The sequence below is a fragment of the Heterocephalus glaber genome, unplaced genomic scaffold (genome assembly GCF_053883595.1).
Source record: "Heterocephalus glaber isolate CG9 unplaced genomic scaffold, H.glaber_assembly_v1.0 deba00001564, whole genome shotgun sequence".
NCBI classification, from domain to species: domain Eukaryota; kingdom Metazoa; phylum Chordata; class Mammalia; order Rodentia; family Bathyergidae; genus Heterocephalus; species Heterocephalus glaber.
In genome coordinates this window covers 1,497,107-1,524,932 of record NW_028258351.1, presented here as the reverse complement: position 1 = coordinate 1,524,932, position 27,826 = coordinate 1,497,107, and the positions used below count along the sequence as shown (strand labels likewise).

At 38.6% G+C, this 27,826-nt stretch overlaps 2 protein-coding genes across 13 annotated transcripts in view; one reads left to right on the top strand and one right to left on the bottom strand.

The window, feature by feature from the left end:
* Positions 1–17,467, bottom strand: part of Vmp1 (vacuole membrane protein 1) — a 105,202-nt gene extending 87,735 nt beyond the window's left edge. For 4 of the 12 annotated variants that reach the window (XM_021248769.2, XM_021248770.2, XM_087191863.1 and 1 more), the window contains exons 1-2: positions 17,293–17,363; positions 14,242–14,394 (exon numbers count right to left, since the gene is read on the bottom strand). In XM_021248769.2, coding sequence (XP_021104428.2) covers positions 14,242–14,284 — 43 coding nt within the window. In that variant the 5' untranslated portion in view covers positions 14,285–14,394; positions 17,293–17,363. Of the gene's footprint in view, positions 1–1,673; positions 1,811–3,801; positions 3,997–14,241; positions 14,395–17,292 lie in introns of those variants that run through there. The other 8 variants (XM_013067660.3, XM_087191860.1, XM_087191865.1 and 5 more) reach the window with 5 other exon arrangements.
* A 14-nt stretch (positions 17,468–17,481) lies between these two features.
* Positions 17,482–25,648, top strand: Ptrh2 (peptidyl-tRNA hydrolase 2). The gene is made up of 2 exons (XM_004870360.3): positions 17,482–17,669; positions 25,030–25,648. The coding sequence occupies exon 2, from the start codon at positions 25,030–25,032 to the stop codon at positions 25,561–25,563; it is 534 nt and encodes a 177-aa protein (XP_004870417.1). The 5' UTR covers positions 17,482–17,669; the 3' UTR covers positions 25,564–25,648.
* Positions 25,649–27,826: the final 2,178 nt, after the last annotated feature.

The following is a 27,826-nucleotide window of genomic DNA, read 5'->3' as shown; positions in this document are numbered from 1 at the left end:
GGAACTTATATAGCCTCCAAATATATTCATAGAAAAGGATAGTATACTTTCCTATCCATTACTTTCATTATCTCTGTATTTCACAGTTGCTCCAAGCTTAAAGTATGCTCATAAGCAAGTGGCTCAATTTTTCTATTTTATTGATTCAGTGACATTCTGAATTCAAAGTCAGATTTATGAATTTGAGGGTTATATTATTAAGAAAGAAACTCAAGAAATCACCCCCTGGCCCCCATACCAGGGGATTAAACCCGGTGCCTTCAAACTGAGCTACGTCCTCAGGCCTTCTTAATTTTACTTGTATTGTTCATTTTTGAGGCAGGGTCTCATTAAGCCTTTGACCAGTCTGGGTTTGAACTTGTAATTCTCCTCCTACCTCAGCCTCCCAGAGTGCTGGGATTATAAGTGTGCACTATAATGCCTGGCTAAGAAATCACTTTATAAGATTCTTGTGCAACTTTGTTTCCTTACTTATTAAGTAAGTGATTGTTCCCGCAGTGGAGGGAATCCAACCCAGGGCCCTGTATATGGAAGGTAAGCATTCTACCCCTGAGTTACATCCATGAACCCTTAATCCACAATAGTAATCCAAGACTGTATGCGCCAGGAATAGTGCTAGACTTCTGTTTAGTTGATTAGAATGTGATATGGTCATGGATTGGTACTATTTTATTCCTTGATTAACTCCTAACTATAATTACTTCTAAAAATATATGCCTCACACAGTAAAACAAGTAAAACATCATTAGTGCCTGAACAAAGAACATACATTCTTTACTGCAACAGAGGATCTCCTCTTTCAGATAAAATTCATCTGTGGAGACCTTTGTTTTGTGGCCTTCATTTCTCGATGAGAAAAGAAACATATCAAGAAATAATGCATAGGGCAGGGGATTTAGCTCAGTGGTTTCACCGCCTGCTGGGCAAGCGCAAGGACCCGAGTTCAATCCCCGGTACCAAAAAAATAGAAATAATGCATAGATTTCCATTACCACAGATCGCTTGGAGGAGATGATTATATGATTTACAGTTGAACCCCAGACTTACACTAACAAGTGTGATCTTAAGCAAGTTTCATTTTATTTTAGGTCTTGATTTTCTGGATCCATAAAATTATAATAATAATTGCCACTTTCATAGGATTGTTATTTGTATATAAAACTGTGTATGGATGCTTATTTGTGAGTATATGTGTGTGTGCGCAACTGTATCAACACATCAACAGGGTAGCAGATACATGAAGCAATCAACCCAGACTGCTGCCTAAACCAGAAAGACAACCTCATAGTACCCGCCTCATTGCTATCGTACCAGTGTTGTTCATTCCACTCGGGTCTCTAACGGGCACTGAAGAGAAGTTATAGATATGAATGAGATAAGGAAAGTCAGTCTGGTAGGAAAGGCAAAGGCGCATAGGAGACCAACTTAGGACTGAGGGAAACTGATGTTTTAGTAAGATTAGATGGAAAAATAATGCATACTTTGGTGGGAAGAAAACAATTTTTCAGGTTTAATAAGAACTAGTCTTAAATCCCTCAATCACTCCAAACAGTTTAATTTGTAAAACAGGAATCACATAGCACATATCAAAGAGTTGCTATAAGTATTAAAGTAACATGTGTCAAACACTCATACACTACTTCCCTTTTCATATGAACTCAATAAACACCAACCATAATGATGAAGATGTTGAGGAAGCAGCTCAGGGGACAGTAATTCAGAAGAGCTCACAAAAGCTAGAAGTCTGATTGTACAAAGTTAAGTCACACTTCTCTGAAGATATTATCGAAGGACAATTCAGCACAAGCAACTACAAAAACAAAGTTATTATGTAAAAATATGTACTATCACAACATTGCTACAATGCTACAGTAGGCTCACAGAATGGATGTCTATGATAAGTCTGAATTTTATTAATAAAACTACCAAGGATGTTTGATTGTTTGTTTTTTGGTACCAGGGATCAAACTCTGGACCTTGCGCTTGCGAGGCAGGCACTGGAACCACTGAGCCAAATCCCCAGCCCTAAGGATGTTTGAAATCAAACCATACAAAGAACTTAGAAGACTTTTTCCACCTTCTAAGTATTTAAAACCTGAAGCTCTACTTCTAAGTTGTACAAACACTTAAAACTGTGTGGGTTCATATTCAGCCACGCCCTGTAGGCAATTCCTGTCAGACATTTACCTACAATACAATAAATAAAATTTAATTAAAATGTGTCAGAAAGAAAAGGGCTTGTATTATTAAAAAAAAAAAAATCCTAACTCTCCCCCCAAAAAAACCCCAAAAACAACACTGTGATAATACAACTCATTTCCTCCTATTTACTTTTTCTCATGGTGTCATCTTAAAGAGATAAAAGAATTTTATCCAAAACAACTTGCATTTGAGGTCGTACTCATAACAAAGTATTGCACAATTATTTGAAGGTTTTGTTTTTAAGATATTGCAATAGAATTTTCATTTGCACATAATGTGTTCTCACACAATGTGCTAAAAAAGAACAGCCTACTGACATTTCCTTCTTAAAAATTCTCTTTAGAAAACATAACATAATAGCCTGGAATTTTGTTTTGTAAGAAAAAAACCTAGGGAACTAAGTTATTTTTGTTTAACCAGTTAGTTCTTCACAAACAAAATAAATTCAGTTTAGAAACAGCTTTTCAAAAACTTGCCATTCCCAAAAGGACGAACTATAATGTAAAGCCAAACAAGAGAAACCACTAGGGTTGTGAACGGTTAAGCTTACAAAAGCATCCAAACCATTCTGCATGTTGACCATTTAGGATGGTTAGAGCCATCCTAAGAACCAAACAAACAAAAGAACCACTAGCACTGAAACAGTTTTTGGATTTTAACCATTTTCTAAAGCATTTTGCTTTATTCTTTGTTTCAAAAAAAAAGAAAAAAAAATTCTCTTGAAAACATAATTCCTTTACCTCCTCTTCCCAATCACACATACTGGGAAACTCTGTCAAACTGCAATGCCCCTGCATTGTGTTAAGATCTGTCCGAGCAGCTATACAACCACTTTAAATTCACTTATTCATTCAAACAAAATTTATCAAGGCCCCATTAGGTCAAGTTATTTGAGAAGCCAAATGTCAAACTTCAAATTGAAGTTCATTCCCAATAATAAGCTTTTCCTCACTCTCACAGTTATTTCATTCCTTGTTCTCTCTCCTCCAATGTCTTACCCCATTTTCCTCTTTCTTACTTTCAGCCACTGACTTTGTTTCATTTTATTTATGTATGTATTTATTTATTTATTTTGTTTCATTTTATTTTTTTAACACAAAAGGAGAGAGAAGGCCCTGAGTTTGATTCCTGGTACCAAAAAAAAAAAAAAAAAGCAGAGGGAAAATTCTGCAATCCTTCTATTAAACCTACTAAGATACACACACTTTCACTTATATTAATATTCTTACTCTTTACAGCTCACTAGGGAGTATCCTCTGCTTTGCAAATGTCACTGTGGCAATACACAATCTGTGTATCATCCCCTCTCATCTGCTTGGGACTTACTAGCTCCTTCCATTCTCCCTAGGTCTTCAACATTTCCTCTTTTATTCTCACCAGTAAATAAGCATTACCTAGCAGCACTTCCCATTTTGCAGTCTTTCTTTACTGCTAAGTTTTCAAGAGTCGCCTACATACAGAGTCCCCATTTCCCCATCACCAAATCTCTCAAGTCACAGCAACATGACTTCTGACCCGACAAATCTAGAATTTCTGTCAAGATCACTAATGACCTCCATGATGCCAAATCCAAAGGACTCATTAAATGGAGCCTCTTACCTTCACTGACCACATGCAATCACACTCTCCTTCGTCTTTGTTCCGGTTTTTCTGGACAGTTCTTCCTGCTCTACTTCCTAGAGTTCTTCCTGGTCATAGATTCCTTTTTCTGTTCTCTCTGCACTCTCCCTCATGATGTGATCTATTCACTTAGCCTTAAATACCCTCTATATACTGACAATTCTTTCTCTCAAAAGCAGAATGATGTTCCACATGACAAAGTGCCATGAATATTCTGCATAAATAATCAGAATCACAGAAGGGAACTCACAAGCATTCAAGCCTTCCTTCACTTATAATTCATAGTAGCATCCAGAGGCAAAGTGACTTGGATAATGTTACAAGTTAGGGACAGATCTAGAACAAGGACCCAGACACTGGATGGCCATCTTTTTTTTCTAACACATATGAGCTGTACAAATTAATGAGTTTCACTGAGATATTTCCATCCAAGTGTATTTCCTGTCCACTTTTCCTTTGGGTGGTCTTAATGGTAATACAGAATATGACGACATGCTGGCAAGATACTCTCTCCTCTAAAACTAAATTTAAGATTATTTTCCTGTGAATTTTGAAAAGGACATTCTCAATCTACAGAACGTTTCTCTTTCCAATAATAGCAAATTGGTATTTTGGTTTATAAAGTGATTAGATTACAACCCCTAGAGTCTGCTCAGCTATGTTCACTAATTTAAATTTCTAAATTCCAACGCAGAGGATGAGTACCTGAAATGTGACATCATACCAGGTTCCAGATGCCTTGAGAGGTCTTAGCCCACAGCCAGCCTATCTTTTATCCAGGAAATACCCCCATGTACTGTGGTGCCTATGTTATGAAATAATAAATGACTACTTAATCTAGTATCAACACATCCTGTTAATCTCATTCACTATCATCATCATTATAAAGTGACCCATTTTATAGATGAACAGGAAAACTTGCTACCTGAAAGCTGCCAATATGTCCTCATTGATCTGAGGCAGTATCAGGGCTAGACACACTTGGACTAGATCTGAACTCATCCACCCTATTCTAATGCTGTTTACCTTCTTAGCTCAAAGAACTGTAGTTTAACTCTTGTATAGCTAAACATCACCACTTACTAGTTATGTGTTCTTGAGAAAATAAGACTTTCCACTTCAGCATATTGGAATATGGTGGTTTCTCGATTCACGAATTTAATTTGGGAAGATGGATGCAGTTGTGTCCGTCACCCAATGCAAAGCTCGCCAATGAAAACAAACTTCTGCCAAACTCTTCTGTTCCTGAACCAAGGTACTAAACTATCTCAATTTTTGTCATTCCTAGTTTTTTGCTTGGAGGACTGGCAGTAATTTAGCTTCTCTACTTCAAGAGGGATTACATACAAGTATCTTACATAGTGACTGGCACTTACTATACAATGTTAGTTTCTCCACACCCCTTTTCATGAATGTGAAAAATTTTCAAAATAATCACATGAACACCATTCTGAGTATTCACACGCGTACTTGCTTTCTATACTTCTGTACTATACAGGGCCTATAATATATAACTGATTTTCAGCATCCATAAACAGAAGCATCCATAGTCTCAGAAAATTTTTAGTTTATGTTGGAATAAAAATGAACTATTTTTCAACAATCTAAATATTCTGAGATGTACTAACAGGACAATCTGTTAAATTATTATGAGGTAAAGGGACATTAGTCTATATGTCTATGGTAAGACACACTGATCATTTGTAAGAGACACTTTTCATAATTTAATGAAGTAGTATTAATTTTGGAAAGTTGTAATGAAATAAGGTCAGTCAGATTCTTGGTGGGAAAAAAAATCTACAGTATTTCTAGCCTGTTGAAAGCACTACAGTGTGTTCAGCAGAAATCTGCCATGTTCTTCACATTCAGTGGAACGTACCTTTCCTGTGGGTGCATGCGAGTTAGTTTTGTTTGTAGCAATGAGACTGCTGGTTGGGGATTTAGCTCAGTGGTTCCACTGCCTGCCTCCCAAGCTCAAGGACCCAAGTTTGAGGCCCAGTACCAAAAGAAAGAATGAGTTTGTTAAAATAAACTTTACATTATTTGTAATGATATAATCTATGGATGAGGTAAGAAGACAGGACAGAAGCATAATTCAAATACCAAATAATTTTCATTGGGAACACATATGTAGACATGAGAAATATTTTAAAAGGCTGTAACCAGTAGATTTTAAATAATGCTGAAGTTTTAAAATAAGTTGATACTAAAATGTGTGGTGCTTTCTGGTTTGTTTCTGGCAGAAATGCTTTGAAAGAACTGCTAATATTGGCTCACAAAGGTTCTTTGTAGGCTGTACATCCAGTGCTCAGACTATAATACTCCATTCAGTTTAAACATTAGCCACATTTGTAATGCAAAAACAATGCAACCCTAAATTACTTAGTCCCTCAAAGCGAAACAAAAAAGCATTTAAAGATGACATGATAATAACAACCCAATGAATAATACAAGAGCTGTTGGAGAAATTAACAAGGTGAAAGGGAAAAGAAAGTAGTGAAGCCCTCTTTGACAACATTATTCTAAAAAAAAACAAAAGTTTTTTCCTTTTAAGAAAATCATCTATCCAAATGAATACAGTACTACTTTCTCACACAAATATTAAGTCACCTTTCCAAATGAAACACATTGTTCTCATACAAGGCATGTGAGGACAGTGGACTTTATTACACTTGTCAGTAAACATTCTTATATTCAGAAGTATCTATCCTTAATTGGATTATTTAGTACATTAATTCTGGGTTACCCAAAATAGCTATAGATTTCCCTAAAAAACATTAAAATTAAGGAATTGCAATTTACTCCTAGGAAAGAATGCAACAATCTAAATGACCAGGGAGGCTTTCTGCAGCCTCACAAAGCACCTCAGAGTGACTGCTATCAACCCATCTGACTCGGAGCCAGAGAACAGTATTGATCACATGGCGGTGAGAGTTAAAGAATGTTTTCTGAGAGCCAGGGATTTAGCTCAGTGGCACCGCATCTGCCTTGCAAGTGCAAGGTACTGAGTTTGATCCCCAGTACCAAAAAAAAAAAGAACGTTTTCTGAAAATTCATAATTTGAGAGGACTATATGAAAAATCTTACTTAAACTTTTAAATATCCTAACATTTTTGGAAATTAGGCAAAACTAAAACCTCACAATTAGGATACAATGTAAAAGTATTCAAAATCTCCAAAAATCACTCAATAATAGGTTGGAAGGGTACATATTTCTGGTCTAAAAGCTTCCTCAATTTAGTGAAGTGTAAAATATATTCAGTTTATCATAGGCTTTTAATCACCAAAAAGGCCACTGTTTCAGATCAATTTTCACTTTCTCTGTGCGCATGTGTTGGGGATTGAAACCATGGCCTTGAGGTGCGCTGACACCCCCAGCTCCAGATCTAAAACCCCGTTTAAAAAAAAAAAAAATCATAACCTGCATGATTCCTGTTTTAAGAGTTTGATAAATTTTAGAGGTTTCTTCATTTCTTATTTCCATTATGTGAAAACATGATTCTGTGATCCTTCGTGATTTTATTTTCACAGAGAAAATGTACAACTTGTAAAATTACCCCTCTTTTTTGTTTGTTTGTTTGGTTGTTTTTGAGACAGAGCTCTGTAGTTTAGGGTGGCCTTGAACTCACTAGTAGCACAGTGATCCTCTTGACTCAGCCTCTCAAGTGCTCGGATTAGAGGCAAGCACCACCACACCTGGCTTAAAACTACATATTTAAAACTCCTATTTCTCATTTTCTGTTACATTTACTTCTAAATGTTCATGTAGCTTTTCACAATCAAGGCAACTGTAGTAAAACATTTTACACCAAAAAGAATACATATAGCCGGGGGTTTAGCTTAGTGGCACCATGCCTGCCTTGCAAGCGTAAGGTCCTGAGTTTGATCCCCAGTACCAAAAAAATAATAATACATATATATTTATGTCTGAACTGCATATAATCTTTTAACAAACTTTTATTAGTTATATCACAGAAAATACAACCCTGTCTTACAGTGCCAGACCCCTGCAAGGTTGTATACTAAGGATTTAAAAAAACTCCCCTGCCCACAGAAGCCAGTACAATCAGCCTTGTGTGTCCATCTGTTCTGCATCTACACATTCCACCAACTGGTGATTGAAAACCAAAAAAGGCCGGGGATTTAGCTCAGTGGTTTCGCCGCCTGCTGTGCAAGTGCAAGGACCCAAGTTCGATCCCTGGTACCAAAAAAAAAAAGAAAACCAAAAAAATTGCACCTGCATTCAAAACAATACTGAGATTCTACTTTACTCCACAAAGAATACCTATCATCAGGAACTCAAAAAAAAAATGCTGGAAAGGCTGTGGGGAGAAGGGAAACTTTTTATATTGTTGGCGAATATAAACTAGTACAACCACTATGGAAATTGGTATGAAATTCCTCAAAAAACTAAAAATAGGGCTGGGGATTTAGCTCAGTGGTTCCGGCGCTTGCCTCGCAAGTGCAAGGTCCTGTTCAATCCCCGATACCAAAAAAAAAAAAAACCCCAAACCTAAAAATATAAATTCCAATTGACCCAGCTAAACCTCACCTCTAGTAGTTATCTTTCCAAGAGAATTAAAGACATATTATTGCAGTGACACATGCACACTCATGTTTAGAGCACCCCAACTTATAAAAGCTGAATCTTGGAAGCAGCCTGTATGCCCATCAACAGATGAATGGGATAAAGAAAACCGGAGATAGATGGATCTTGACTGATCAATCTATGTATCTATCAGCCATAAAAAGGGATAAATTTGAGTCATTTGTAGGACAATGAATTTTAATGAGAACACAAAGCTAAGTGAAATAAATCAGACACAATTGCTTCTCAGCCTTTTGGCTAAGATCAAATGTAAATCAGACACAGAAGGTTAAATACTGTATGGTTTCTCTGAGAAACCCAAAATATAAATAATTTCAAGAGCAAAATAAAAGACAGATGATAGAAAACAGGGTGGTAAACTTTGTGGAGACTGGAAGCAGAGCTGAGGATAGGCTGATGGGAGGGAAGTGAGGAAAGAAGTAAAAGAATCAAGATGCATATGTTCCAATCCCCCACGATGAATGTACTAGAAACATGCTGAGAAAACAAATGCGCCTGTGCTGAACATATACAGATTTCTTGTCATTATTCCCTAAGCAACACAACTGTTCACTAACACACTGCATTAGGTATTAGAACTGTCTGAACTGTACAAGAGACAATGTGGGCTCTCTACATCCGAGGGTGATCCTGGAGCTTATGCCCACGGATATCAAGAGACAACTCTACTATAATTGCCTATAAATAGATCTCGAAAATTTATGAGGAGCATGAAAACCTTGGCTATTCTCTTGACTAAAGGCTTTCTAAAACCAGGAGACTTGAGTTTCTGGAAGGTCCTAGACTCAACAATGAGTGAAGAAATGGTTCACCAGATCAACCAACTTAATTGTACTGAATCATTTTTTCCCCCATGGCACTGGGAGTTGAACTCACAGCCTTCACACTGAACTACATCCCCAGTCCTTTTTTTATTTTTTATTTTGAGACAGGGTCTTGGCAAGTCAGTAAGTTGCCTAAGCAAGGCTCAAAACTGTGATCCTCCTGCCTCAGCATCCCAGAATGCTGAGATTACAGGCATGTAACACCATGCCCTGCTTAAACTTTATTTTGTTTTAATCTAGACCAGACATCAGTATTTGACAAAACTGATCGTTTCTTATAAGTAAAAACTTTCATGTGCTTTAAAAACAAACAAACAAAAATCCTTGCTCTCTTCTGTCCCTTAACTGCTTTGTACTGTCTCTAATTTAAAAGAAAAATTATTGAAGTAAAAGACATTTTGCCATTAATTGCCCTCAAACTCCCCACCCCTCCTCCCTTTCTTCAAACACACTTATCCCATTGTTTTTGCCACTTTCTGAAGCAGTTCTGGAAGTGCTTTTTTGTGTCTTTACTTGCCCTGTTATGGCTACCCTGATGAATCATTCAAAATGCTTGCTTTTCAGTTATTTTGGCTTTAGGGACTAGCCATAAGTCACATGGTGCCAGATCAGTGAATAAGGTGAATGAGGATACACTATAATGTTTTTGTTTTTGTTTTCTTTTTGAGCCAGGGTCCTGGTACATAGTTAAGACTGGCCTTGAATTCACTAAGTATCCCAGGCAGCCTCCAACAGAGATCCTCCTGCTTCAGGTTCCTGAGTGCTGGGATTATAGGTGTGTGCCACCACACTCAGCCCATCATATTTTTGATCATATCTTGTAAAGACTAGAAAGAACTCTTCCAGAAGTGCTTCAGAAATCAGCAAGAATGCTAGGATAAGTATGTTCAAAGCTAGAGGGCCAGGGATTTAGCTCAGTGGTTCCACCATGGAAGGAGTGCCCCGGGTACCAAAAAACAAAAACAAAAACAAAGCAAGGGGAAGTAATTTGTGGGGGATTAATGGTTCTGTCTTTTACCATAGTAAAAATTTTAAATCAGAACTCTCACAATATTTGTGGGGGGGTTTTTTGGTTCTTTGGTACCGAGGAACTCACATTTTTGATCAGACCTTGTAGAGCTACTTTTATTTGTTTCTGTGTACCTGACCACTCTTTTTCAAATGCTACTTAAGTCTCCTTCCTCAAATCTTTCTCCTTTACTTTACCTAAACCCTCTCTTCTTCCCCTTCTTCCCAAGTGACTCATCTGGTTCCATGGTTTAAATTATAATCCTGAATTTCTATTTCTCTCCTGATCCAGATTTATATATGTAATAGCACCACTAGGGTGATTCCTAAACATCTTGAATTCAACATACCCTTTCTCTAAAACTTTTTTTTTTGGTATGGGGGATCGAACTGCGGAACCACTGAGCTAAATCCCCGGCCCCTAAACATTTTTTAAAATAAAACTTAATGTTTAAAAAAAAAACCACACACCCTTTTCTCCTCATACCTACCCACCTTAGAATAACAAACCAACCTGGTCCTCTCCAAACCTTCCCTTTTCCAGTACCTGGCACAACCACCTACCAGGTTACTAAATCCAGAAGCTTAGTCATTCTTGATTCCCCTCTTCCTTACACTCAGCTAATCTAGGACCAAGTCCTATTTCAAATATATTGTCACACACTGCTCTCCATCTTCATCTCCCACTGGAACAACAGCAATGAACTCCTAATTTCTCTCCCCATTTCTATTCTCGTCCTCTCCAATTCATCTTCCACACATGAGCACACATGATCATATTATAAATCCTAGTACCCCTTTACTTAAAATTGCAGAATGACTTCCTATTATACCCAAAATCAAAGGCAAATCTATTTTTATGACATAGAAAGCACTACATGTCCTGGACTCTGCACAGTTTTTGTACCACATTTTTTTTTTTGGTGGTGGTGGTGGTGGTGATATTGGGGATTGAACCCAGGGCCTTCACACTGAGCTACATCTCCAGCCCTTTTTAATTTAAATTTGTTTTTTGAGACAAGATCTCATTAAGTCACAAAGTTAATGGAACTTGGGCTGGAACTTGCTATCCCGCCTCAGCCTCCCAGAGTGCTAGGATTACAGGCTTGAGCCACCATGCCTGGCTTCCTAGCTCACTTTATAGCATCATATTCCAAGACCACTTGTACTGTAGTCCCCAAGAGGCACATATCCATACTGATAACTTTCTTTCAGACCTGTTTGTTTCCTTATAATACTTATTTCCCACTGTTTTCCCAGAACTTAGTAAATGATCTAGGGCACAAGATGTCTGTTCACTGACTGGAGGCAGTTAAGACAACAGATGTCACTGGAAAATGATATTTCCTTGCAAAGAAGTTAAGGCTAGAAGATAGCATTAACTATCAAAAGAACAGTTTGTTTCAATTACCAAATTCTGGGTTATAGCTTATAAAGATACTGTAAACTGTTAGAATGTTTTCTTTGGTTGAGAATCTCATGTCTTGTAAAATATTCACAAAATGAAATGTATACTCAGAGATATTTGTTTACTGAAACCTCATTAATAAGTAAGCAGGAAAAAAAATAAGCACGAAAAGGAGGACATACTTTCAAAAGAGAACCAGAAGGACTTCCTAGCAATAGCTCAGGGGCTACCTGATAATCACAGTCATGACTAACATTATGGTCAGCACAATACCAAATGCTTTACTTAAATCTATTCATTTAAACCTAACAATAAAGGCCCTGACTTCACTGTCCAGGAGGAAACTGAGATACCAAGAGGTTAAGTAACCAGCTCAGGAACCACACAGTAAGCTGAAATTTGAACCAATATGTCACGGCACAACCTTTTAACACTAATCTATTCAGTCCTTTCATATAATCCATGAAGACCAAAATTTTTGTAACAGAATCCAAAGAACAATAGAAAACACAATAATCTAGTGAAAAGATAAGGAACATTAACAGACTGGTAGCAATTATAGGCAGATTTGCTAGCACAGGATTACTCAATGATTGCCCTTACTTAAAATAAAGTATTACCTGAAGCAATATGCTCTTTAAAAGTTTAAAGCTAGGGGAAGTAGCTCAAGCCTGTAATCTCAGCACTCAGGAGGCTGAGGCAGGGGGATCCCATAAGTTTGAGGCCACCCTGGACTACATACTGAGTTTAAGGTCAGCCTGAACTACATAGTGAGACCCTGTCTCAAACACACAAAAATAAATAAATAAATAGATTTACTTGTCCAAGGCCCTTGGTTCAATCTTCAGCACCACCACTGGGGGGAGTTACACTGAGGGCTGGAAGTGTAGCTCAATGGTACAGCCCATGCTTAGTATGTACAAGGCCCTAGTTTTAACTGCCCAACACCAAAAAAAAGTTTACTCTCAAAAATATTTGTACATCTTTGTAAAAGCAGATTATCAACTAACATAACTATGACAAAGTCCTCGATTCATCTTGTTTGTCAATATTCGCTTATCTAGAGTTCATTTTCACACTAAAAAGGGATAGCACAAGGGGGACTTTGGAACAGATGCATCATCATCATCTCCAAAAAAAAACACAGACTAAACAGGTTTTGTGAAATCAATGAAACTCAAAAAAGAGTTCCCAACAAGACAATGAACTTACTCTTCTACAATGGCTTTATACCTACAATGAAATAGCTAGAGAAATGATTCTATAAGCAAAAGGTAACTGGAATATTAAAACTATAACAGTATGGGGAAATATTTTCAATTAGGAGGCAAAGAAATTAATACAGCTCACTTTACCAATTAGCAGCATTCACTAATGTTTTATAAGGATCCTGTCATTTCCACTTGCCAGAAAGAAGACTTTTCAAACTCTGACACCAATCAAGCACAAACTCAGAATAACTGTTCTGAAGAACATAAGTAATTTTCTTTCTTTAATCCACTCCACTGCAAATCTCCCAAGGACTTTTTTTTTTTGGTACCGGAGATCAAACTCGGGTCCTTAAGCGTGCGAGTCAGGCAGCGGAACCACTGAGCTAAATCCCCGGCCCTCCCAAGGACCTTTTGCTTTCCTACAATTTAGAAAACTATACAAGCTAAAAAGGAAGAAGAGTTTGTGTTTACTGAGCCTGTACTCCTTTAATACATTAAGTATTTCTGCATACAAACCAAGACATATTACCAAACCGTATCAAAATGCTTAGGGACAACCTTAGCAGAGCAGAAAGAACATCTAGGACCTTAAGTTCAGTTCAGGTTCAGCATTACCCATGCCAGATGACCTCCAGCAAGCCAATTACTAACTGTTTCTGGGCCATAATTTTCTCTTCTATTAAATGAAAAGACTGTATGTTCACAGAGGTTCCTTCTAATTCTAAATATTAGTTTCAGTAAAATAATGTTTCTTACTTAATATAAGTAACTACTTCTAACCTTTAGTTAATAATACAGAGTCTGCCTAAAAAGGTATATATATTTCAGGAAAAGAAAAATAGTATGTTTTTCAACACATGGTATTACTCTCATAGGGGGACCCTAGAGGACTGTTGTACATTGCAGAAAACCCATTACACTGCAGGCCCTTAGAGAAGAAACTGAAAAAGCATGTGCAGCAATCTCAGTGGCCAAGGTAATCCAAGCAGCAGTTCGCTGTACTAATAAATATCTGGAAGCTAATGCCTACTACTTTGAGCAACTCTTGTAATTGTAGAGGCCAAAGATAACTTGTATTAATCTCATGATGTCTCAATAAATTTAGTAGTAAAATATTTATACAGGCTTTTCTTTTCCTGAAGTGTGTATACATGTTTTTGGCAGACTCTGTATATAAGCACCTAAAGCTTCAGTATTTTTCTGCACTTGGAAAGTCTCAAGTGATAAGACATGATGACTAAAAAAGATCGGATTTAAACTTCCAAATGAAAACTATATTCATCTTCCAGCCACCTACTGATTAACCCAGATGACTAATTCAATGGATCAGAGTATCAAACCATTCTTGGCCAGCTTTACCGTGTTCAAAAGTAGGACAAAGAAGCGGGGCGTGGTGGTACATTCCTGTAATCTCAGCACTAGGGAGACAGAGGCAGGAAGACTGATGAATTCCAGGCCAGCCGAGGCTCCATAGTAAAAGTTCAAGGCCATCCTGAACTACATAGTGAGACCCTGTTCTCAAAAAAAAACAAACAACAAAAAAGTGGGACAAAGATCATCTCAGAAATATGTGATATTTTCAGATAAAAGGATACACAATATAAATGATCAAATCGTGAAATGATGCAATGTTACAGTATTCTATACTGATAATATTTCCAGGTGTCAGAGTGAAATGACAGTATCAACATATTTTTACTTCATAGAGTGATTTCCCATTTATTACCTTACTAAATCTGTGACAGCCTTTTATCAACACAATCCAGTCCAGCTCAGAATGTCAAGCAATCTGTCAACCATTACTCAATTAGTGCTGGAGCCCAGAATTCAATCCAGGTCCTCTGATTGAAAGTTTAATGATCTTCAAAATCCTAGAGTGGCGTAGGATAATCAGTCCCTGGGTAACTGAATTGAACAAGAAGAATATGAAAACAGAGCCGGGGATTTAGCTCAGTGGTTTCACTGCCTGCTACACAAGCGCAAGGACCCGAGTTCAATCCCCGGTACCAAAAAATAAAAAAATAAAAAAATAAATTTAAAAAAAGAATATAAAAACCATTTGGGATTTATATAATCAATAAGCAAATTTACTCAGTGTTAATGATAAATCTTTTATAATTTTACCTGTCAAAAAACTTGTCACCTCATTTCAAAGACAAATGTGAAAATTCTTGGTTAACTCAAAAATAAGAACAATGTATGAATTAAACAACAGACTGAAAGACAAATATTGCATGTTCTCCCTAACATGTAGAATCTAAAAAAGATGACAAGAAAGAAGGGAAACTATAATTAGACAAGAGGAAGGGAATAAGGGGGGATGGGAGTGTAAGGGCAGGTAATGGGGGGATGGATATGATCAAAGTATATTGTTTGCACTGAAACCTCCCCCAAAATACGAAACTGGAGGAAACACAGGGCAAAGGTGGTGGTAGTGGTGTGTGGGGGGATGATGATTAAAGCATATTATGTATATGTATGAATCTGCCAAAATGAAACCCACTAATCTGTACAGCCTATATGCACTAAAAAAAAAAGAAGTGAAGAAATAAAAAACAAGACTGCTTAAACTAGCTGTAGGTAAAGTGTTAAATGGCATCGAACCATTTATTGAAATATTTCAGAAACCTAGTTATATGTATATTTTCTTCTGGAAGGTGAGCACAGGAATTTAACTGTATTGATCATGTATATTCACATAGAACATACCCTTGGGGGGGCGGGTGAGATAGGGTCTTGCTATGTAGTTCAGGTTGGCCTTGAACTCACTAAGTAGCCCAGGCTGGCCTCAAGCTCATGGTGATCCTGCCTCAGCCTCCCAAGTGCTGGGATTACAGGCCTGTGTCACCACACCTCACTGAATATATCCTTTTTAAAAAAGTTTCAGTGCTTTCAAATAATGCAGGTTCCCAGTGGGTGTGGTGCATCACAGGTGTAATCCCAGCTACTTGGGAGGCTGATGCAGGAGAATCACAAGTTCAAGGCCAGCCTGGGCACCTTGGTCAGACCTGTCACAAAAATAAAGAAGGGCTGGGGATGTAGCTTAGTGATACCCTGAGTTCAATCCTGAGTACTCCCTGTCCCCACAAGTAGGCAAAATAACTAAAATATGAAAATTTTTACTTTTGTGTCATTTCACATCTACGTAAATTGGTCCCATTTGTATGGGTACCACCCTCTCTCTTCCAAAGGTCAATGAAAACAATTTAGAACACATATAATGCTGCCTAGTAATAGTTTCTTCCTATCATTTTTGCTAAGAATACACAACTAAAATCAGAGCTAATGACAATACAATTAATAGGTGGTAGCAGTCAGAATATTAAATTCTCCATCATTACAACACTAGAAATACTTGTTCAGGCTTTTCCAAATGACCAATGGAATCTGTTTACATAATCTCTGACAAGCATCAAAGGAGGTATGAAAGACAGGATAAGAAGCGATGTTGCCAAGATACATAAATAGGTCCAGTCTATATATCAGATTTTTTGAGCAGAGTTTCAGAGAACCAGATGATTGTGTAAAATCTAGTAGAGGTCATTAAGGGTTTTTGTTTTGTTTTTTTTTTTGGATACAAGGTTTCACCATGCAGTTCAGGCTGGCCTTGAACTCACTATGTAGCCCAGATTGGCCTCGAACTCATGGCGACCCTCCTGCCTCAGCCTCCCAGTGCTAGGATTACAGGGGTGCACCACCATGCCCGCCCTGGAGATCATTAAATAACCTAGCAGTGTGTCACGGGGCCATTTATGGCTTCTTGGAGTTTTAAAGATTAAGCTGACCTTCCTGTATTACTGCCAATACTTTTCAATGTTAGGGAATACAAACATTGGAACTAAGGATTTTGAAAAGGCAGAGAACTGTATTTTTCATGAAAGTAGTGGGAGATCCGAGGTCCTCGGCAAAGTCTCTCTGAAGCGCAGGCCCATTCCCTTGACCACTCGACCACCAGGTCTTTGTATGGCACTTACACGCTTAGGTTTTTTAGAAGCGGATACATTTATCATCATGCGCTAGTGGTTGGGGAGGACAAGAATCAAACTGAAAGATCCTGCAACAGCTCGCTCATCAGCAGGGAAGACCTTCTTCATCTGCTCCAAGGTCCCGGACACCCAGGGAAGACAGGGCTTGCTATAGAAACCGAGTCCGTAGAGAGGAAAGCAAACGGAAAGGAATCTAATGTCTGGGTTCGATGTCCAGTTAACCAACGACGGAGAGGTGTCCCAAATATCCTGGCTACCTCTAAGCTGAGACATCCAGAGTCAGCAGAGCCCTAAAACACTCCTGGAAGTCAAAATCACCGTGCCCCAGATTTGCAATACCTTAAGTGGGAGAACACAGAAAGAAGCCAAGGTCTGAGGATAGCCTCAAGCTTCTGTCCCCACTTCCCCGCTTTCGTTTACCTACCCGCTCGGACCCCGGCTTCTCCGGATCTCAGGATCCTGAAAGCGACTCCGACCGACTATCACAACCGCCTCTGGGCTCTGGCCAACCGGAACTCGCTAGCGTCACTTCCGGCCAGGTCCCCCTGCAGAGACCGCCTCCAGGAGGGAAACATTCCCCCTCCTTTCGGCCACCTCAGCTGATCCTCCCTCGCAGAATTTCAGTTCAACTCTTAGTTCGGATCCTATGGGCGTGGCAAGGGGGAAGAATGACTGCTTGCTTTGTAGTTCTTGACCCGGAAGTAGTTACCAGGAACACCGGAAGAGGTAGCTCGCGCCCGAGAAACGTGTGGGCTCTCCAGCGGTGAAGTTGAAGCTAATACTGAGGCAGAGGTACTCTAGGTAGGTTAATCCTCTCCAGGGCGAAGGAGAGTGACATAGCTCTATGTTCCCGGTCCAATTGGAACGTTTCTTCCCGACTCATTCCGTAGCTACTACTCCCTCTTCACCTTCTCGTTAAACTGTCTTCCTCCCAGCAGCCGCTGGATCTTTTGCCTGTTTTGCAAACCATTCTTTGGAAAAAGGAACCAAGTTTCTGGGAAGGGGTCAGACCCAGAATTCCTAGTTTCTCCCAAAACCTCTTTATTAAGGCAGTATCAGTGCACTCTGCAAATGTGAGAAAAGAGCAAGCAGGCCTCCCAGTCTGCTGAGTATTGAGCATGTGTTTCAAGTTGTTGGGTTACGTGGAAAGAAAAGATTTCTAAAAATATAATCAGAAGTTAAATTCTCCTGTGTCATATAGAAATAGTGTCTAGAAGGCCGGGGATTTAGCTCAGTGGTTCTGCCGCCTGCTTCGCAAGCGCAAGGACCCGAGTTTGATCCCCGCTACCAAAAAAGAAAAAAAAGAAATAGTGTCTAGAGAAGCATTTGATTCTCTCCACACCAGCCTCTGTGCTAGATAGAGGAAACTGGAAATACTTGCTAGATAGAGAAGCTTTGAAAAAGAGATAATGAAGCTTCGCCGGGGGATAGTAAAGACTTAACGGTGACATTTCAGCTGGGCCTTTTCAGGTGCCTGGGTTGTTTTATTTGTGTGTTCAAATGGAAAAGACTAGATTATTTCAGGGAGAGATTGCCGCTTGAAAGGACTTAGTAATTCGGTGTGGCTGGATGGTACAGTGTATAGCAAGAGAGGAATTTAGAAGGAAAGAGTACGCTGTTGCCAAATCGTGTAGTGCTTTGAATTTGTGGAAAGGGATTTTTGTTCTATTCTGCAAGAGTTTACCTGGTGATTTTCGAGCATGTGTTTTAGAAGTGTAATTTTAATGGCAGTAGGGGTAGGATAAACGAGGGTAACAGAGAAGCAAATATGGAAAGGATTAGAGTTAGAAAGTTTAACTTGGGAAGCATTTGGCAAGTTAATTAGAGCTCTGTAAGTGGAAATAGCAGGACAGATTTAAGGCAAATAAATTCAACAGGATTTGGTGACTGGACATGGGAGGAGAAAAAGTACAGGTTTACCTAGAAATCAAAAATACAGAAAAAGAATGTTCGAAAGCACAAGATCCTGGGTTTGACGCCCAGCTCTAGAGAGACAGAGAGATGGGTGAGGAGGATGCTTTATATACCTCTTAAATGGGATCTAGTAGAAACTGGAGGTTTAAGTTTGAAGCCAGAGAGACATTAGGAGCCCTGTGCATACAGTGATTTGGGAATAAATGAGATTGTTCTGTGATTTAACTGTATTGACTGTCTCCTCCCACTAAATGTTAACCCTGTGGGGAATGGGACTTCTGTTTGTTTTGGTACTCTGTCCAGGCTTCAGAACAGTGCCTGGAAAGCACAGTAAGCCATCAATGATGATTGATTGATTGGAAAGAGAGTATAGACCAGTGAGATCCAGTAGAACTTTCTTTAGTGATGCACATATTCATTCTATGTCTCACTGTCTAATATCGAGTGACTGTTAGCCACTTTCAAATTGTTATTAAGCTGTTGAAATGTAGCTAAGTGCAACTGAAGAACTGAATTTTAAGTTTACATAACCACATGTGACTAACCGGCTGTTATATTGGACAGTCAGATATAGGCTGAAAAGAAGGCCATATATGTAAGATTATATAATTCAGTATATTTATCAGCAGCAGAGAATGTAGAGCTCCAAAGGAGACTGTAAAAAAGCTGTGAATGAGGTAGTGATATAGGAGGAATAAATACAACTTCCAACCTGGTAGATGTCAGATACACAAAGTTTGTGTTCCCCAAAATTGAAGAATGAATTCTAAGGAACAACAGACGTAAAGAGTACAAAAAATTTATTGAGAGAGATAGCTGGGGGGGGGGCACAGATGACCCCTGAAAGTGGGTTGCCAAAGAGCTCACTTCTCAAAGGAAGTTTTATAGAGGTGGGTACAACATGTGTCGAAACTATGATCAACCAATAAGATGACAAGTAGGCTGGGGATTTAGATCAGTGACTCTGCCCCTGCCTGGCAAGTGCAAGGTCCTGAGTTCAATCCCCGATACCAAAAAAAAAGATGACAAGTATAGCCACTTACGTAATATTGATCCAATGGGGAAGCAGGTCACGTAGCAAGTGTACATGGTAAAAACAAGGACCTCTTTAGAAAGGGGTGGATCAGGAGGTCCTGGTCACCCACCTGGGTGACTATGTCTATCTAGACTTTATTGGACCAGGTGATACCAATTGTAGTACAATCTTCAGTTTACTGCTTATCCTGTGGGGAGGCACATTAGACCTGGTCATTCCGTCTTTATCTTGAGACCTGGCCCTGGAGAGATGCCCTTCCAGCCACAGTTGTAATGTTTTCTCATTCTCTGCACTGATTCCCTCGAGGGCCTGCTTAGAATATTTCTGCCTAACTTAACAGAATATTTCTGACTGCTTAGAATATTTCTCCCTAACTCAACAGTCTATAATACTTAGTAAACGTCTGTTGATTGATTGGATGGATAGTAAAAGTCGACTCCTTATAAGCAAACACTTTAATATCCCTAGAGTAAAACATGAATATTTGCACAGGATGAGGAAAAAGGAAGACTCAACAGCTTGTCAGTTCAGGCTAGATTTTCCCACCAAACACATGTTGACACCTGTTTTATAAAAGAACTTTAGTTATAAAAAGAACTTTTAGAGGGCTGGAGATGTAGCTCAGGGATAGAGCACTGGGCTAGTATGCACAAGGCTCTGGATTCCATCCCTAACACTACCCCCCCCTTAAAGCCTTTTTGAACTTCAGGATTTTAAATCTCAGGATATCAGATAAGGGATAGTAGAATTGTGTTTATAATGTCAAAACACTATTGTCTAATAGAATATGGAAGCGAATTAAAAGTTTGCTGCCATTAAGTATATTCATGGCTGTAAAAGGGAAAGTGCTATGGAAGTATAATAGTAGGATGATAATTGGGGTGAAAGTTGGGTTAAACAATTCAAGGGAGGAAAGTTTAATGTTTTACAAGTAATGCATGCTTGGTGTAGAAAACTCAAATGAGGCCTAAGTCCCTCCATTTGGCCCTTAGCACTGGTTTAGTGGACTGGGGAAGAGAGGTGCACAGGCACAGAGATTAGGAAACAGGTCAGTAACTGAACTTTGGAGATAAAGGGAAGAGGAAGAGGGAGGCAGGGGTTAAAGGGTTGGAGAAGACTTGGGAAAAGTTTTTTAGGTTGGCAAATGCAGAGACAGTGGCTTGTGGAGTAGTACTAATGAGCGGCTCAGGAGACGATGGGACCAAGAACACCAGGAAATGTGTTAGGTAGGGTAATTAGAAGGCACGAGAGGACGGTTTATGGGACATCATTGTTTTACTCTGCTGTCTTTCCTTAAGATCACAACACTAATAATTACTAGTCTCAAGCACTGGATTTATTAACGTGTGGATAGTAGACATGCGGAACAAAAGACTGAAACACTCTTTGGAGGAGTTAGATGACTAGGTTGACGTGAGATTAAAATAATCAGATTTTATAATCAGAGACCTCATTTAGATGTGGAACAACAGTAAAAGCTTAGAAGTTTCTGGAATTTTTACCCTTCTCTGTCTTCTCCCTTATGGGTGTTTTTTGATGAAGTTGAAAAGGAGAGCCTTTTATTATGACCATAAGATGGGTGTGTTGACAAAAAACAAAAAGATGGGTATATTTTATAGTTCTGACCCTTACTACATTACTGTGGATAAGTAGCTTCTCTGATCTTTATTTTTCTCAACTTTAAAATGAGAGTCACGGGCTGAGGATTTTAGCTCAGTGGTTCTGGCGCCTGCCTCACAAGCGCAAGGTTCCAAGTTCGATCCCCAGTACCAAAAAAAAAAAAAAAATTGAAAAAATTAAAATGAGGGTCACATTCCCTTTATGTTCACAGCAACAGTAAGTAATAGTTGTGTGGATCTAAATAATAAAGAGATTCTTCAAAAATTAATGTTTATTTGGGAATGAACATTGCAATAGGAATATGCATGCCATAAGAAATTATATATTTAAGAAAGTTGTAGCAAGAAAACATTTATGAATGCTAAATGAAGATGGTAGCTAAATTGTTTTGAAACAAAAGTCCTTGGCTACAAGGGTGGCAGTATTCCAGGTTGAACAGGCAGTTCCCCAGCAGCTGGAGATTGAATCCAGGGCCTTGTACACATTAGCCAAGTGCTCCACCACTGAGCTACATCCCCGACCTGGTATTTGGGATATTTGATTACTTTGCAACCTAGAAATTTGCACAGAGAATCTTTGTTTTTTTCTGGTAGTCCTGGGATTGAACCTAGGGCTTTCACCCTAGCTACATCCTCACCCTTTTTATTTTCTTTATTGTGGGTCTAACTAAGTTGCCCAGGTTGTACTTGAACTTGTGATCCTCTTGCCTCAGCCTCCCAAAATGCTAGGATTACAGGTGTGTGCTACCACACTCAGCTCTAATTGTTGACATGGAAGTTAGTATACTTTTTAAAAGGAAATAATTTCAAAAAGTTGAAATAACAATTATCAAATAGAAGTTTTGTTGATAGGTAAGCATCATGTGGTATCTCAGTGATACATTATAGAATAATTTAGATTTAGAAAACTTTTATTCAGTTTTTTTTTTGGCTACTGGATATCTAAAACCATAAATTACTGTGTCATTGCAGTCCTGTCACCATATTAGGCACTCAGATTGAAAGAGGACTGAAATCAGGTGCTCTGCAACTTACTGTTTGTGACCTTCATACTTTTGACCACTTATGTCACTGTCCTTTGATCCCTAAAGATTCATTTCCTCCTGGTTTTTAGTCTTTTCTTTATTCTCCACACTTTCCCAGGTGGTCTCTTCACTTCAGTAACTTCATTTATATGTTAAGGTCTCTCGAATCTGTATTTCCAACCCAGTCCATTCTTCTGACCCGTTACATAGTTTTCTTTTTCGCTGGACACCTCAACTGGCTTGTCTTAGTCAAACCAAAACTGAATTCACTGTTTTTCAAAAGTGCCATTTTCACCAAAATTTTTCTTCATCTACAAATAGTATCTCTTTCTCCATTTGTTCCCATCTAGGTGTCACTCTGAACTTCTTTTACCACCAAACTTCCAGTTAGTCACCAAATAAGATGTGCCTTGGCCATTTTTCCATTCCCACTCATCTAGACCATGGGGAGAGACAAATTAAGAATAATGGTTAAGGAAAAAAAACTTCTCCATGTTCATTTATATCCGTTGCCTTTTCTTTCTGCTGTCCCCTTTCCATCTATCTCTCTTTTTTTTTTCCTGTGATACTAGGGATTGGACCCAGGGCCAGGGCCTTGTGTATGCTAGCCAAGTGCCTTACCACTGAACTACACAGCCTGAGCCACATCTCTTGTTCTTTTCCTTTTCCTTTTGTAAGCAGTGGCAAAATTTATTTGAAAAAGTAAAAGTGAAGAGTAAAGGAGACTTGGGCCAAATAAAAGAAGATAAAGCAAGATGAAAGAACATCCTGGAGAAAACAGGGTAGGCTATTGTGAGGAAACCCATGGTAGCCTGACCTCTAGTTCTTGATCCTACTTCAGGCCAGCTTCTGTTCCACCAAAAATAATAATCCTTTTTTCTTTTTTTGGCCAAAAGTAGTGGACCACGTTTTTCAGATAAAGTGTTGTTGACCATCTTTGTCCCACCAATTGTCTTGTTCTTCCTGCTTTGATTGTAGAAGTTGAGTATTTGAGAAGATAGCTCTAGAAAGTATTGCAAATTGCAGAGGGTTTTTTGGTAGTTGTTTTAGAAAGTGTTTGAAAATTATTCGGATGGACTCAGATAGTTTTATAACATTAAATAGCTGGTTCAGGGAAATAGGTTTTGTACCTTCAAGGGAAGAGTTTGGATTTGAGATGATGTGAGGGTACCAGGTTATTTTACTTTTTTAATTAACTGTAACTTTGACTTATATTCAACCTTTAAAAACAGTTATGCTAAAGAAGCTGAAATAAAATCATATTATATGATTCTATCTATGTGAAATGTTCAGAATAGATAAATCCATAAGCACAAAGTAGATTAATGGTTATCAGAGAGGGAAATGGGGCCCATGAGGTTACTTTTTTGGCAGCACTAAAATGTTCTTCAAAAATAGCAGTGACGGTAGCACAACTTTGTGGATATACTGCAAACCACTGAATTGCGTAATTTAAAAGGGTGGATTTTATGTTGTATGAATTATATTTGGGGGAGAGGTTGGTACTGGGGATCGAACTCGGGACCTTGCGCTTGCAAGGCAGGCAGCGGAACCACTGAGCTAAATCCCCAGCCCGTGAGTTATATTTTTAACAAACAAGATCTGGTATATTCTGAAGTGAAAATGATACTGCATAATCTTATCTACGAAATGAATTAAAAAATGTTGACATATGTCCTTAACCTAATGAAAATAAAAGGGAAATTTATGGTATTTCCAGGACTGTCATCTGTGCCATGTAAATTATGGACTTCTCTTTCAAGCACAGAAGTATGATAGCTTCATGTTTATAAATGCTTAGAGACTGCTAGAAAAAGCAGTGAATGGTCGCTTGTAGCTATACATAGAAGCATTATGAATTCTAACAGCCTTAATGTAGGCTGAATAGCTGTTTTATTGGTGACTCAAATATAAACAACCGCTTTACTGGGGTAACAGGATTTTCTAAAACAAAGGATAAAGGATCTAACTTTGTTTTATATGATAGTTATACTTCTAAAACAACTATTAAAACTATGTCAAAAATGCTGTACTCTGTGTTCATATGTAAAGTAAATTTGGACTCTAAGTTCAGATATTAATAGTTTCCACCTATACTAATGTCCAGTAGTATAACTTCATTTTTGCGAAGTTTTTAGCCTTTGTTCATGCCTAGTAAATGACAGTAGTGCATCTCACCCCAGACCCATTATTGTGACATTGGGGAACTGACAGGGAGCCAGTGCACTGTGAAAATACAGATACACTGCAGGGATATTATTTTCGGTTTCCCCTTAAATCCTTTACGTATATTGGTAAAACAGACCATTTCTTTTCTTCACAAGATTTAGGGAAGACCAAATAAGAGTTTTTGAACCAGAGTACTCACATCAGTTTAAATGGTCTAAACTGTTCCAATGTTGATGCTTGAATCTTTTCTGTTACACAGATGGATTGAAACAGGGTACCTAGAAAAGATCCAAAGTGTATTTTGCCTTTCTTCTGGATGACCTCATGTATTTATCTATGTGATAAGGTTATGTTTTTTTCATTGCTAGACAATATTAACTGTTTTCTTTTCTCTTAAGATGCTCTCCAAGTACCTGATTATGGAGTATTTGGCTCAACCTGGTGCACTCAGCTTGGCTGCTGGAGTTGCTTGTGGCATGTGCCTGGGCTGGGGCCTCCGGGTTCGCTTTGGGATGGTCCCCAAAAACTCAACAAGTGAAACAAACGCTGAAACCGAAGCAAGCATCTTGGGAGAGAGTGGGGAGTACAAAATGGTTCTTGTGGTTCGAAATGACTTAAAGATGGGAAAAGGAAAAGTCGCTGCCCAGTGTTCTCATGCTGCTGTTTCTGCCTACAAGCAAATTCAAAAGAGAAACCCTAACATGCTCAAGCAGTGGGAATATTGTGGCCAGCCCAAAGTGGTGGTCAAAGCCCCTGATAAAGAAACCCTGATTGAATTACTGACCCATGCGAAAATGCTAGGACTGACTGTAAGCTTAATCCAAGATGCTGGACGTACTCAGATTGAACCTGGCTCTCAGACTGTCCTAGGAATTGGGCCAGGACCAGCAGATCTAATTGACAAAGTTACTGGTCACCTAAAACTTTACTAAGTGGGCTTTTGTATGCTTATGATCCTATCACAGATTTTTGAAGCCTGTCAAATTCTAACAATAAAAGCTGAATTTCTTCTCCCAATTTAAATATTCTTTTTTTTTTTTTTTTTCTTTTGTACCAGGGATCAAACTCAGGACCTTGCGCTTGCAAGGCAGGTGGCAGAACCACTGAGCTAAATCCCCGGCCCCCAGTTTAAATATTCTTGAAATGAAAATAAAATCCATTCCTATGTTCTGTCATATGGTTGGCAGCTTAAATACATACTGCTGGTTAAATGGTCTCAGTGGTTCAAGTAACGGGTGCTGAAACAAATGCTGGAAAGAAATAGGTGATGATAGGTTAAAAAGGGATAACAAATTTCCCTGTGCAGTTAAGACTCGTGTGTGTCCTTAGCTTTTCCCTGAAACTGCTGCTGACCCTTGGGAAGACACAGTTAAAGAATTCATTCTCACTGAATTCACCTGCAGTTTGTTTCCCTGCTATTTTTGGATGGCCAATAGCCTATTTTATTTATTTATTATTTAATTTGGGGGGGGGTACCGGGGATCGAACTTGGGTCCTTGCGCTTGCGCAGCAGGCAGCGAAACCACTGAGCTAAATCCCCAGCCCTTGCCTACTTTATTAATTGACCACTGTATAGCCATACACAGTGAAGTCTCATGGTTATCTTTCTAGATTTCTACATTGCAAGGTTAAAATCTTATAGTGCTGCTATAACTTATCTGTGCAGTGTTTCATCTTCATTTCCTCAACCCACACTGCCCAAATGTTCTCAGCAGTGATTTTAAGTCTATAAAAATTCCTTTACTTCCCCTCCTTTAATATGAAGTCATTGAAACTCATGATCTTTTGGACTTTAAAGGGAGAAATGGGCCCATGTAAGAATTTATGGTAAAGTAAATGTAATTTGTTATCCCCAGTGTTTCCCTAGAACATAAGGAACTAGATGATAGAATCATTTAAGGGCACATTTCTTTTTCTTTTGTTATTCACTTAACAAATTCTAGTAATTACTTAGCTGCCCAGAATATAAACCAGAAGGTCTCAACTCCCAAAAGGCATAGTTTGTCTTTTTGCTAAAACTGATTTTTCTTGAAAGCCCAGGAAGAGTCTGACAGATTTCTAAATTCAATATATCCCTAAGAACTGTAAGATGCCAGGGAGCACCCTGGTAATAGGCCCTTGTTTAGTTAATGTCAACATAAGCAGCAAGACAGCACAACTTCAACAGGGAGACTTGAAAATTTGAATGCTTGGCGCATTTTACAGTTTACATGGCATGTGACAGCACAAGAGAAATTCCAACCAGCCACAGTAGCAACTGTTTCTAAACAAAATGTTTACGCTAAAGTCAGAAGTGATGCAACAACATGTAACTCAATTGAACTCAATCCTAAATGCATGATTCTGCTTCAGGTAATTTCTGAGGCTGGCCTCAGTCCAAATTCAAAGTACATTCCCAACAGGATGGCTTAGGGTGGCTGATTCAAGGAACTGTAATAGCATATCTGCTAGGACAAAGAGTACAGAAATTCTTGTAATTGTGGAAATATATTGTGCCGTTTTTCTAATTCATCTGTACTTAGTATTTTATAGGACTCTACCTTATAGTACACTAAGTGTACTCTGGTGCACCCATGGGAGTCTATGTGGTCAAAATTATTTTCATAATACATACATTTTCTTTTATTAGCATTTACAGTGATGATACAAAAGCAGTGGTGGGGAAAACTGCTGACACTCCTACAAATCACAGCAGGGATTCCTACCTGTACCAGTAACCACGTTCACTGCCTTGTACTCTTAGTAAACAGCAGACTTAATGTCTTTGATGAAAGAGTAAAAAAATATTTTTTTGACCCACGACTATTTAAACATTGCAAAACGTCTGCTGCATGCCAAGGAGGGCTTCTTATCTATGGAAACAGACTTGTGTGACATTAGTGAGGTGAATTAGGTCATAACATATTTTTACTTGCAAAAAAACTGAACCTCATCCCTTTCCTCATAAACTATATGAGCTAGTCACATAAAGGAAGACAGCTACATACCTCTCCTCTGAGCTTCCCCAGACTTAAAAAACTTTTTCTGGGCTAGGGGTATGATTCAATGCTAGAGCTCCTGCCTGGCATACACAAGGCCCTGGGTTCAATCTCCAGTGCTGCCAAAAACAAAACAACAAAACTTTTCTGATACCAGTGTTCCTCACAAATACAACCTTAATGAAATTAACATTTGGAAAAGCAACATCTGTAAGTC

Bases quoted from the DNA above. Each gene is read 5' to 3' on its own strand.
- Ptrh2 (XM_004870360.3), top strand. From the start codon at position 25,030: ATGCTCTCCAAGTACCTGATTATGGAGTATTTGGCTCAACCTGGTGCA.